The sequence below is a fragment of the Schistocerca cancellata genome, chromosome 2 (genome assembly GCF_023864275.1).
Source record: "Schistocerca cancellata isolate TAMUIC-IGC-003103 chromosome 2, iqSchCanc2.1, whole genome shotgun sequence".
Classification (NCBI taxonomy): Eukaryota; Metazoa; Arthropoda; class Insecta; order Orthoptera; family Acrididae; genus Schistocerca; species Schistocerca cancellata.
Window position 1 is genome coordinate 294,428,970 of NC_064627.1, and position 13,891 is coordinate 294,442,860.

The 13,891-nt window shown below is 38.3% G+C and overlaps 1 protein-coding gene across 3 annotated transcripts in view; it reads left to right on the plus strand.

The window, feature by feature from the left end:
* The window catches only part of LOC126161658 (mucin-5AC), a 101,736-nt gene that overhangs the window by 7,884 nt on the left and 79,961 nt on the right, over positions 1 to 13,891 (plus strand). For all 3 annotated transcript variants that reach the window (XM_049917652.1, XM_049917654.1, XM_049917653.1), the window contains 6 exons: positions 5,658 to 5,749; positions 5,875 to 6,016; positions 6,206 to 6,364; positions 6,624 to 6,726; positions 9,690 to 9,919; positions 10,005 to 10,120. In XM_049917652.1, the coding sequence (XP_049773609.1) occupies positions 5,690 to 5,749; positions 5,875 to 6,016; positions 6,206 to 6,364; positions 6,624 to 6,726; positions 9,690 to 9,919; positions 10,005 to 10,120 (810 nt within the window). In that variant the 5' untranslated portion in view covers positions 5,658 to 5,689. The remainder of the gene's footprint in view (positions 1 to 5,657; positions 5,750 to 5,874; positions 6,017 to 6,205; positions 6,365 to 6,623; positions 6,727 to 9,689; positions 9,920 to 10,004; positions 10,121 to 13,891) is intronic.

The following is a 13,891-nucleotide window of genomic DNA, read 5'->3' on the forward strand; positions in this document are numbered from 1 at the left end:
ACTGACTGAGGAAGAAACACCACTTAGTTGTGTGCACAGTATTTTTTTTAAAACTATTTGTAATGAGAAAGAATGTATACCAGAGAAACAACTTGGCTTATTATTTCCAGTTCCCAGTAGCTGTAGTTAAAATTGACTGTGGGAAAGAAAATGAAACTGCGGCTCTGTCAAGAAGCACACTGTATGGCATGCAATGTTTAGTATTCCTTAGGTTGCTGTTAAATTCAACAGATGACACTCCAATACGTGTATAAAAACACGCAGATGTTCGAATGCAATGTTAACAAAAGTTCAAAGCAGTCATTGAATAACTTTAGGTGAGTTAAGATTTCAAGCAAGTGAAGGATTGCATTTTTATTTATATAATCCATCTCTAAACTGCTTGGTGCTGTCCATGCTTATGCCGCTTTAATGTTCACTAAGTAAATTAAAGAAAGCTGCTACACTGAGAAAACCTACTGCCTTCTCAGTTATCTTTAACGGCAGATGATGTGATGGTTACAAGGCAATTTTTCAGATACAGCATTTACCAACATTTGTAAGTATTGAGGCTTTTTTACAGTAGCTGCCTATTTAACATGCAACTGTACACCTAAGTTCCACATGGGTAATAGAAATTTTCAGTTTTGAATCTAGATATTCAGATAATTTGTAGGAAGAGTGGGTAGTGAAGTAGGTTTCTAATTTTCTTTTGAATTCCCAATTTATTGCTTTGTTAGATGGGGAGAGATGAAATGGAGGCAACGAAGAAAAGAAGAGCTGATGAGTGGCTTCTGATTATAATGGATTTTCTGAGAGAAGTGAGGGTAATCTTGTGAAATGGACGTACGAGATAAGGAAAGAAATAAATGACAGGAGGATGAAGGTTAAAGTATCAGTGGAAAGGAGATTTGAGATACTGCAGCTCAACAAGTAGATTGCCGCCAACTGTAGAAAGAAGAGGAATTTGAAGTGGAACTGCAGTCACAGCTATATGGTCCACATTGGTACAGGAAGAAGTGGATATGAAGAGATTATGAAAAGGCTAGGATAGTGGAAATGAGAGAAATGGATTGACTGGAAATTTCTTGCACAACAAAGAAGAAAGAAGTAAGGCAACATGTAATGACTGTAATTAGGAAAGGAAATCTGTTGTGCATTCTACTGTCTTTAACAGGGAACCAAATAATGACTCGCTGATTTAAGATGAGAACTCAGAATCTTAAGTGACCACTCACTGCTAGTAATGATTCCTAGAGCCAGGGCAGAATGAAGGAGTACACAGAGGAGAGGAAAACTGGAAACAGAAAGTGGAAAAAAAAATTGAGAAAAGTATCAAGAATTATAAGGAATGAGATACCTATTGGTGCAACCATAAGAGGAATGGAAGTTAAAGACAACTATTGTTGAAGCTACAGTATCAGAGGTTAAAGAACCAGTGACATTTAAATATGAAAGCAGATACCTTGAGTCAGCAAAGGATGAGATGAGCAGAAGAGTGAAGGAAATGGGGTGGGGGGAAGAGGGAGGGAAGAAGTTATGGAGGAAAAGAGAAAAAGGAACGAAAAAAAGTACTGTACAGCTTGTTGAAGGGAAAGAGGAAAGGTGTGAGTGAAAACCCTACTGTACTGGATGTCTGTGGAAGAGGATAAATGATAAGAAATTGAAAGTGATGTGTAAAGACCTTTCACCTCGAAATGGGATAGCTGATAGCTGAGGAAAAGAGGTGTAATGAAAAGATCCATAACAACCAAAGAAAAGAAACTGAAAAGGAACTGACATGGGCTGAATGGAATCAGCAGTGGGCAGTATCAAAGAAAGAAAGGTACTGGGCGTAGATCAGATGTCAACAGTAGAAGTAATATAAAACAAAATGAATTTTAACCCTTAGTTTTCACAGTTGTCATGGATAACATAACCCACAAGCTGACAAAGTGTTGCAGATCAAAATAAGTTAATGATATTTGATGACAACCTGATGATCTGGGGAATAGGGAATGATGACCCTGTTGTTGGGTTCCTTTATGTCCCAAACCAACCAATCTGGGGGAATAGAAAGAATAATTTCAGCCATAATTAAAGGCTTGGGCAGAGATGGTAGGACTATATGATGTGGAGATTAGTATGAGGAAAAATGAGTTCATGCTTGTGACCAGTAAGATGATGAAGACTGTCCCAGTATTTGTGACAGAAAGAAAATGGCCAAACTCAGTAACTTCAGTTATTTTGGATGTGTATTGGAAAAAAGTGGAAGAAGAAATATTAAGTAAGTCATTGAAGAATAGTAGCGAGCAGTAGTAATAGTGGGGGGGGGGGGGGAGGGAGAGGAAGGGGGGTTGTCAGGAGATGGTTGTAGAACCAAGGTGTTCCACATAGGACCAAGTGACTAGTATATAAGTCCTACTATGGGCTTGTCCAGACCTATGATGCTGGAAACTGGACAATTAAGAAAAGGCTTTAAGCAAGAAACAAGAATGTGTAATGAAATTTCATACAAGCATAGTAGCTTCAACTATGTTTGAAAGAATAATAAATGAAGAAATCAAGGAGATAGTAAGGGATGTAACCTTGAAAGAGTGGGTATGATCAACAAGGCTAATGTGGGAAGGACAGAAGAGAATCGTGATAGTATATGAAGGAAGATGCATGACTTGCTGCTCCAAGGCAAAAGACCAAGGGACAGATGGTTGAAAAGAGTGGAGGAGAGTATTTGGAGTACTGGAACACTGTGGTAGCTGAGCAGTGGTAGGAGATAGGGGAAATGAAGCAGCTTATGTGGACGTTGCACCTATCCATTGGTTGTAAATTGTGTTCCTGCTGCTGCTGATGGTGATTCAGCTGAAACAAATTCTTATTGCCAATAACAAAAACCATTAAGGAGTAAATGTATTGGGAAATTTGTGTCAGAATTAAAAGATCTTTAAAAAGGATTCTCCAAGCTGTGCACTTACGTGCTTTACGCAGTGCTCTTACTGCTGACTTGAATTGAACATTTCAAAAATGTCCTAAATAAACCAATACTCAAGGCTTTTGTCAACATACTTGATACCAAAAAGTATAACAAAGTGGATTTCTACTGTCGAATTGAGCATAATTTGTTTATTGTGTGGTAAAATGTAGTCGGTATATGTTTTAGTTCCATTCAGCTCTTAAAATCCCACATTTTTTAATGTGTTGCTGAAAGTCTGTGTTTGTTAAGAACAAACATGTTCATTTTTGGCAAATTGTATCAAAATGGTATCATACCCAAAGTTTGTCCACTGAAGAATTGTTATTTATATTTTATCATGATATTACATTAAGTGACGATTGTCATCAGGTAGTGGGAGTTACTTTCATATATCAGTTATTGTAATTTTTAACAGAGGCCTTCTGTGCCACTATCAGAATGTGAGCAGCTTGAACATAGATCTGATTTGTCTCCCCTATACTTTTAAAACTGATATTGTTGCTACCGAGATTTATTCAGTCTGTGTTAAATGGTTTTTTTTTAAATTAATGTTTACAATAAATGCTATGCCTAAGTTTCCTCCAGGTTATGTTCCTTGGTGGCAGTACCACCACTCCAGTGCAACAGAGTAATGAAATTTCGTTCATAATGGTTGAAATCGTATTTCACTGTGAAACTTGGGTTTGCTGTAACAGCAGTTTTTTAATATTTTGCACAAAAAACTAAATGTTGTTAAGTCAAAATAAAAAGGGGTGTTATGGGGAATGGATTGTGTGAAATGTACATTCTGAACAAAAAGAAAGGATTTTCATTTTAAAAATGTAGAGAAATCATTTTGTCATTTATTCTCAGTATGTGCTTCATGTTTAAAACAGTAAGTCCTGGCCGTCCCCCCCCCCCCCCCCCCCCATTCCCCCTCCTCCCATTTTTATACGAAAATATTTTTTGATGTAAGTTGTTAATCGATAATTCAAAAAGTATGTTAATCACAAACAAAATTGTTTTTTTTTTTATGTGATAAGTACTTTCATATTCACATAATTCTCAAAGTTTATTTGTAACTTGAAACTTAAATTAAATGTGCAACCATTTGAAATGGATTTTTTAATGCATTGTACGGTTTTTAATTTTCTGATTTCTGTTCTTTCCGTGAATTAATCGTTTGTCTGTTTCCCACTGGTTTGCACTGCTAACTGTGTTATGGCATTTTCTGGACTTGTCTGATCAACAAAGTCTTTTCCTCTTCTTTTTTTCCTAGTGTATTGCATTGCTCATTTTGATCTCTGAACTCTTGTATTTTTAATCGTTCACTTCAAATTTCTTTCAAAGGAATTTGTTTCTGAATGTGTAGAAGTCACAGGTTCTTCTTATTAAGTATATATAAAATTAGTTCATGTCCTTACCTCTGTCATCCACAAACCATGTAAGGTACTTTTACTTACATATAACTACAGTCATACTCTGCAAACCACCTTGAATTGTATATCAGAGGGTGCTTACTGTTAAACCACACATTAGGTTCCTTCACTTTCCATTTGAGTATGGAGCGCAGAAAGAATGATTGCTTAATTGGTGGAATTACACTAATCTTGTCTTCACTGCCCCTTTGGGAGCAATTTAGAATGGGCTAGTATATTCCTAAGTGCCCCATTTAAAGTTGGTTCTTGAAATTTTGTAGGTAGCCTTTGAGGAGAGTTGACACCTTATTTTCAGTCATCTGCCAGTTGAGGTTTACAGCATTTGTGTAATGCTTTCCTGTGAGGAAGTGTAGCTTGTGACCATTCATGCTGCCCTTTGTATCTTTTCTGTATTCTCTGTTAGTTCCATTTGGCTGGAGTTTTATTTATGTCAGGAAGAATGGATGTCTTTTGCTTTTCAGGTTCTTAGTCTGCCAGTTAGCTTTTATATTATTATTTTTTTTTGTTAACCCCCCCCCCCCCCCCCCCTGCCCTCTTACCCTCTGCCCTAATTAGTTGTGATGATTTGCATGTACTGTTTTCTGTCAAATTCCTATTTCAGCAATGTGTATGTCTCTGTAGGAGCCAACTGGCTAAATGTTGTAACCAAGTGGTGTATGAAAGTTCTAATAGAAATGTTTTGTTGCATTGTAACACACTGTAACATGCTCGAAAGTTAGATTGGAAGTTCTCGCTGCTACGTGCGTTGATGGGAATTTAGATAATTGATTTATATATAGTAATTTGTTTCCAATTTTCTTGAGACCTACTGAGTAATTTCTATAACTTCCTTGAACTGACTGAAGCTCTGCCTATTTTTTCAATAAAATAGTGTGACAGGTTGAATTTTTTCTGTTAGAACATCATTTGCTACTTTTTCTTTCCTTGGTCTGTGGAATTGTATGTCTTTCTCGAAGTGGAATCTGATCTGTTGCATTCACAAGTTGGGTATTAACCATTTGTTTCCCAGTAAATATTGTTGTATCCTTCATGACTGTGGAGCTGTTTCAGTTTCTTAAAATTTGATCCTCTAATAATAATTTCACAGACTAGATTTGATGTAGGGTAATTACTGAGTTTAAAAAGTTTGTTTAGGTGAAATATGGGAAATTTTAATGACAGTGTGCACTCTTAACATCATAGTGTCATATTAATCTTTACTGCTGTTTTAGTTGTAACCTGATCTTGTTATACAGCTTAATTATAATTGCATAGTAAGAGTACTTTTGTGTTTGTATGTGTTATACATAGGCTTGTCTTCCTCTATGCAGGATGTAAATCATAACAGTACTAAGTTCTCTTAATGGACTTGCTCTCAAAACCAGTGATGAAGTCAATGGAAACGGTGAGGGCGAACCCAACTGTGAGTACAATCTGTTTAAGCCATTACCACTGAAAATATTTTCTCTTGAATATTATCAAATAAAAAAAGTATTATTTTGTGAAGCACTTTATAATTCAGAAGTGTAATCTTATAATTTTCTATAGTCTCAGACGACTGGTCAGCTCCGTACTATTACTTCAGCTGTTGGTCATGCCCAGACGAGGGTTCTGACTTCCGGAACCTCTATAGCACATTCAGCAAATTCATCACTAATTGGTCAGGCGACACAGGGGACGTTAAAACAAGGTGAAAAATTTATTTTTGTATTTGCACTAAAATGTGATTGATTGTAATTTTTGCTAATTTAAGTATGTACCAAAATTAACAAAAAATCCTGAGTTTGTTCACAATTTGTGACAATAATAAAACATTATGTGTATGCATCATTTGTTCTATACCTTATTCTTTCTCTGATTCTCTGTAAACTGATTTCAGTGAGTGTACCTCGGACTAACGTGGTGACAACATGTTCGGCCAATAATACTATCACACTCACGCAAAGTGCATCCTCCATGATGAGTCCTCGTCCCCATGTGACAGTGGCGTCTGCTGTGGCTGTAAATGCTACAACAGCGTCATATCATGTCCCCCGAGGTAATATGTTATTTCTTGTTCAGATATTTCTGAGTCGGTATCTTTGTGGGAAGTGTTAAAGATTGTCTGTTTAATTAGTGATCCTTCCAAATACAGTGTACATAAATATTTAAAGAAGAATCATGGGTCGATGGCTGTTCAGGCATTGTTCAGTGTCTCTTCACAGTAGGAGTAAAATCTTGAATACTGATCTCGGATTATTATTCTGAAAGTACACTATGCTGAATCAGTGTAAAAGAAAATACTGTTTTGTTTTTAGGAGCTGCAGCTGTGGCTAACATTGCAGCACCTCGTTCTGCAGTGGCTACCCCAATAGTAAGAGCTACTACACTGCAGACAGCTGGTTCAACCCATTCAACAAGGTATATCCCAAGTATATAGCTTGGTAAAACTCTCAAGTTCTTTTATTTTGTACACAGCACTTTAGTATAAAAAAAACCGCGAAAATTAAAAAAAATCTGTTTTTCTGAAAGCAGTGACATGGGGATTATATTGTTGCACTCGAGCTGAATAGGACAAGAAAACCTATTTTATTAGTATGCAACGGAATACCACCATGAAAAGGAGAAAAGGTGTATGGGGGTGTGTCACATGTGCAAAATCGTTGCTGCAGGTAGCTGCTGTGTGCTGTAAAATAATTTAAAAATGTATTTTTTCTGTTACGAATCGTTCAGAAGTAACAAATAATTGGTTTCATGTTTTTGAAGCAGTACTGGCTCTAAGTACCATGACTGCACGTGAGTTGCGATTTTCTCTGAAAAATGATGTAGGTATTTTTGCCATACAACTTCTCACACATTATTTGTTCATTTAGAACCCAGCTTTTCAATAATTTTTATTCTCGTACCAGTTACTTTTCTCCATTTTTTCCTTTTTTAACTCAGAAATGGTAAGATAGATACTGCGTATAGGAAAATTAAAGAGACCTTTGGAGAAAAGAGAACGACTTGTATGAATATCAAGAGCTCAGATGGAAACCCAGTTCTAAGCAAAGAAGGGAAAGCAGAAAGGTGGAAGGAGTATATAGAGGGTCTATACAAGGGTGATGTACTTGAGGACAATATTATGGAAATGGAAGAGGATGTAGATGAAGATGAAATGGGAGATACAATACTGCGTGAAGAGTTTGACAGAGCACTGAAAGACCTGAGTCGAAACAAGGCCCCCGGAGTAGACAAAATTCCATTAGAACTACTGACAGCCTTGGGAGAGCCAGTCCTGACAAAACTCTACCATCTGGTGAGCAAGATGTAGGAGACAGGTGAAATTCCCTCAGACTTCAAGAAGAATATAATAATTCCAATCCCAAAGAAAGCAGGTATTGTCAGATGTGAAAATTACCGCACTATCGGTTTAATACGTCACAGCTGCAAAATACTAACGCGAATTCTTTACAGACGAATGGAAAAACTGATAGAAGCCGACCTCGGGGAAGATCAGTTTGGATTCCGTAGAAATGTTGGAACACATGAGGCAATACTGACCCTACGACTTATCTTAGAAGAAAGATTAAGGAAAGGCAACCCTACGTTTCTATCATTTGTAGACTTAGAGAAAGCTTTTGACAATGTTGACTGGAATACTCTCTTTCAAATTCTGAAGGTGGCAGGGGTAACACACAGGGAGCGAAAGGCTATTTACAATTTGTACAGAAACCAAATGGCAGTTATAAGAGTTGAGGGACATGAAAGGGAAGCAGCAATTGGGAAGGGAGTGAGACAGGGATGTAGCCTCTCCCCGATGTTATTCAATCTGTATATTGAGCAAGCAGTAAAGTAAACAAAAGAAAAGTTCGGAGTAGGAATTAAAATCCATGGAGAAGAAATAAAAACTTTGAGGTTCGCCGATGACATTGTAATTCTGTCAGACAGCAAAGGACTTGGAAGAGCAGTTGAACGGAATGGACAGTGTCTTGAAAGGAGGGTATAAGATGAACATCAACAAAACCAAAACTAGGATAATGGAATGTAGTCGAATTAAGTCGAGTGATGCTGAGGGAATTAGATTAGGAAATGAGACACTTAAAGTAGTAAAGGAGTTTTGCTATTTGGGGAGCAAAATAACTGATGATGGTCGAAGTAGAGAGGATATGTAGACTGGCAATGGCAAGGAAACCATTTCTGAAGAAGAAACATTTGTTAACATTGCGTGTAGATTTAAGTGTCAGGAAGTCTTTTCTGAAAGTATTTGTATGGAGTGTAGCCATGTATGGAAGTGAAACATGGACGATAAATAGTTTAGACAAGAAGAGAATAGAAGCTTTTGAAATGTGGTGCTACAGAAGAATGCTGAAGATTAGATGGGTAGATCACATATCTAATGAGGAGGTATTGAATAGAATTGGGGAGAAGAGGAGTATGTGGCACAACTTGACAAAAAGAAGGGACCGGTTAGTAGGACATGTTCTGAGGCATCACGGGATCATAAATTTAGCATTGGAGGGCAGCGTGGAGGGTAAAAATCGTAGAGGGAGACAAAGAGATGAATACACTAAGCAGATTCAGAAGGATGTAGGCTGCAGTAGGTACTGGGAGATGAAGCTTGCACAGGATAGAGTAGAATGGAGAGCTGCATCAAACCAGTCTCAGGACTGAAGACCACAACAACAACAACAACAACAACAACAACAACTACTCAGAAATTGTCACAGTCAGTAACAGCCAGTATCTTCACTAGAAAAGTAACATCAGAATTTTCTTGTTATAACCATATGGCAGTTAGTAAAGATCGATATTTTGGTAATTTCAGGGTTCAAAACATACAAGGTGCAAAGGAAAGCTACCACCAAATCCCAAAAGCTGATTGGTTTGAATCTGGTTGGTAACATGCAATTTTGTTTATGTTGGGTTTGTGTAGAAGGTGCTTGACTTGTTAAACAGTGGTGTCTGTCTGTGGAATGTTCTATTTGCAGTTGTGTGAATTTCATATTTCTTCTTTCTCATTGCTGTGCTGTGATATTGGGTTGGATGAGTATATTGGTGAAATACCAGAATTTTATTAGAGCAGAGATTATGCTAGTTTATTATTTCATAGCTTTCCTAAATCACTTTGTAGGTGAATTACACTATGGTTTCTTCATCAAACAGCAGCTCGATTTCTTCTTCCATTTTGTTGTTGGTCCTGAAAAAATGCTCTCATGTTTGGAGCACACCTGTAAAAAGAGGCCGTTAATTCCTTTAACAGCAAGAAACAAATTAACTGTTTTGTGCGTTACTCGCTATTTTTAATATAAAGGACATAACACCTAACAGGGAACATCACGCAAGAATATATTGGCAATTACTGACATCACATCGTGGAATTTTCTGACACCATTTCTTTGCAGTTTTGTTTCAGGAATCAGAGCAATGAACCCTGGCTCATTAGTTACAAGAGCTGGTAGTCCTGCAGCTTCAGTGGTGACTGGTACAATGTGGCTTGGTGGCACTACTGTTCAGACAACTACCATAACAACGCCGAAATCAGTGTCACCTCGACCACTGCTAACAACCACGAGGGCATCTTCAATTACAACTATACCTACATACACACAAGGTCGTCAGACATCTGTTACAGGTAACACAAACACACCAACTTGGAAACGTTATTATTGTGTCTAATATCAAACTTTCGAAACAACTTAAATTATTTTTGTTTACAGTTACTACCAGACCTGTTGCACCTCCAAGTAATAGGACACAGGCAGAATCACCACGTCCGCAGATCTTGCAGACAGCGGGTCAGAAACCATTAACTGTATCTCAGGCAGGAACCCAGGTAAGGTCTGGAAATGTTTGTTCAGTAGTCGTGATAGTACAAATGGTTTTATTCATTGTATAGCAGCATAAAAAGTGCTTGTGGCCTTTTCTTTCAGCAAGTAAGTGCTACAAAATTTTCTTCTCGGAGTAGAAATGTGGGTAGATTTAGACGTTACTGCAAGAATTAAAGCAGTTGTTGAGACAGTGATTTCCCATTCAGGTGGTGTTGGATGCAGATCCTGACATGACCATCTGGATATGTTTATCAAATCAGTTAAGACAAATGGCAAGATGCTTTCTTCAAAAATGACAACTAATTTCCTCTTCTATCCATTTTGCATCAGACTTGTGCTCAGTCTCATATGATAAAATTGGCAGTGGGGCACTGATTCCTAATCCTCTTTCCTTTTCTCAATTGACATTAACACATGCAATCAAAATAACATCTAGTTTACACTGTAAAAGTGTGACAATCTGACTGGAAAATCTAATTGTCTTAGAAAATACAATCAACCATGTCTTAATACTAAGTGTTACTTAAGGCTTTCATGACAGATTACGTTGCTTGTCTGAAAAAGGGAAGCACCCAGAAGACTTGGTCAGATGTCAGTTTAACTCCGTACATTTACGTACAGTGGGCAAGTATGTAGATGATTGGAATTGCGATTCTCTGTGACACGTAGAACAGCCGTCAGTGTGTATTAGTGATGTTTTTGTGTTTTCCCAAGCCTGGTAGGTTACATAAGGGGCATAGTGTCAGTTGTTGTATGATTTCTTTGAAGGACACAAAGGTGCCACATAGTTCTGAGAGGTAGCATTATGAGCACCTGACAGAGATTGAAAGGGATCTCACTGTGGGTCTCCGTTTGCCCAGCTGGTCGAATCGTGCACTATACAGACATTCAGATGTGACTGTGGCGTGATATTGGACTGCACAGGAACATGAGTGCAGGTGAACTCATCAGGGTTCTGGTTGGCCATGTCTGACCACTAAAAGGGAGGATTGCAGTACTGTGCATTAAGCATATTGTAACCCCCCTTCACATTTGTGTCTGCCATCTGAGAACAAGTAATGGAGTCCCTGTAACAGTATGTCAACCTGCACCTGTGGAGAATAGTGTCAGCCAATCTAGGGAATAACTGTCCACTGTGTTGGGTGCCACTAATGCCACAACACACAGTAATTCATGTGGACCGGTCCCATGACTGGGAAGCATGGACTGCTGATGAATGGCATCTCTTTATGTTCAGTGACAAATCATACTTCTGAACTACTCTCGATGAGTGTGGAGGTAACCTTGGGGGAGAGCTCATTCTTCCAGTATTGTGGAAAGGAACAGTGATATTACTTCTAAGGTCGTGGTATGGTGAAGAACCATTAGATGTGCCTTCAGATCATACCTGGCAGTAGTTGAAGGAAATCCTGGCAGCACAGCGGTGCGTCATGGACATTCTGTCTCTTCATGTATTCCCTCTCTTGCGACAGTGTTATGGGGCCATTTTTAATAGGACGGTGCCTGTTCCCCCAAGCACATGCCTATGAACTCCCTTTGTGATGTTGTCGATGGTTGTGGCGAATGAGATCACCAGATCTGTCCTCAAAAGAGCGTGAGAGACCAGCTCGGATGTCGACTCCGTCCCAGTGCAGGTCCAGGCTATCGAAGATCAGTTACAACAGTAATGAGCAAACGAGTTGTGGGTGAGCTTTCCTCAGAAAAGGATAAAATGGCTTTTGATATCTATCTCAACTGAATCGGTGCATGCATTAAATTTGACTCAGTTTTGTAATCACCGACATAGCATTACATACCCTCTCAATTTGCTGTGCCTTGGACCTAGTGCATGTCGGACAATGTGTTGGGTGCTACAGCAAAGTGAATAACAGAGAGGAGTGGCGTCTTGCTGCCATATGTCAGCAGTGCATCTTTGAAAACGGGGAGAGTACTGAAGAAATATGACTTAAATGCATTTTCTATCTGCCAGAGAAACTTGGAGCTCTACTAGGCACTGCTAAAGATAATTTTGGTTTGAGAATTTCTGTGACTGATAAATTCCCTGTAGCTATAAGAAGTCGTACAACGGGCAGAATTGTTGCACTGTGGAATACACATGGGTTGAACATAGATGATGTATGCTGTGGCTGTGAATTGTCTCAGTACAGAGCACAGAGTGTCCTGCAAAGGTAATAACATTTTCTCGTTGATTTCTTCATACTGAAACAATGTAATAAAAGAAGCTGTTGAAATGTGCGATCCTGTAAATATCTTGAACAGATCTTCACATTACCTACTTAGCACAGTGTGGACTGTAAATGTGCACTGTAAATGTTAGTCATGGTGACCACAGCAGTGGTGACTTACATATTCGAACAGCTGTGGTGAGGAGGTTGCCTCATCATCAATGACATGTATTCAGACCTGTAGTTTAGCAGAGACAGCTGGGATGGATTGGCGGCTACACACGTGAGGAATGACAGCCTTGTGCGTGCGTGCACGCTAAAGCAGTTTCATCCAGCAGGTAGTGTGGTAGCTCAATCCTTGACAAACCAGGAATAGTTCAGTATTGGCACTGAATTTGGTGCCTTCACACTTGTGCATTTCCCACTCAGTCTGGTGTGTGTGTGTATATAGGATGCTGTGTTGGTACCTTAGTTTTGTCTACATTACGTGATAATGTCAATTAGTTGCACCAATGTAATATTTTGGAGATTACACAACAATATCAGAAGTTAAGCCGAGAACCATTTCTATATATCTTAATAGGCTTTAAGAGTAATAGTGATTGAGACATTTCCATATATGAAAACTATGGCTTAGTGGAAACATCCCTGAATATTTGGAAAGATTTGTTCTATATAGCTATCAACTTTATTTTATTAAGTTTTTGGGTAAACAGGAGAATGTATTCTTGTTTTTAAGTGCAAAATTTATGCTATTTCCAGGCAAATTTTTAATAGCAGTTGCACAGTTTTGTGTAATATGCACGAGTTTTCTTACTGTCAGTAACAGGTAATGTAGCAGTGTGTTAATTCAATTTATTGTTTATATTGTAAGCTGAAAAAACAGAAACACTAGAAGTGCATATGGGAGAGGATTAACTATGGTTGTCGCTGACCTCTATGTTGCTGCCAACGTGAAATCTTGTATTATTTTGTTAGAATGTCTTCAGTTGAGATGGTGTACTATTACTGTGTAGTTAGTAACATTGTGAATGACAGAATTACGTGACACTAACGTTAAGGCCCTGGATTTGCATTAAGTGGGAGTCTAGTTTACACAGTTTCCCTCAGTCATGTCGCGATTGGTACTTTTGAAAGGTAACGGTCATTTTCCTTCTCCATCCTCATCCTCCATCACTCATCTCAGTCTCAATGACCTTGTTGTTGTTGGACATTAAACTCGTATTTATCTCCCTTCCTCTTCATTTAAGAAATTGTGGTAGAGGGACTTAAACTGCAAATGTTATGTGATTGTATTTATCTTTGGTTCCAGAAAACACTCTAAACATTGCGTGTAATTGTTAGAATTTTGCAGAAATGGCCACTCCAGTAGATATATTTGAGAAAAAAAAATGACACTTTGTTTACGGAGACAGTGGTTGGTTTGTTGTAAGGAACAGTTTTTCATTTTTGACACAATCACCTTTTTATGATGCTATCATCAGTTTCACCCTTCAAAGGCCATCTCCAGATGCTACAACAGAGAACAGAAAAGCTTAAATTAAGATTTGCAGTAAGTGCAATTATTTTCACTGGGTCTACTTGTGGGCTTAATAAAGTCTACTGACATGC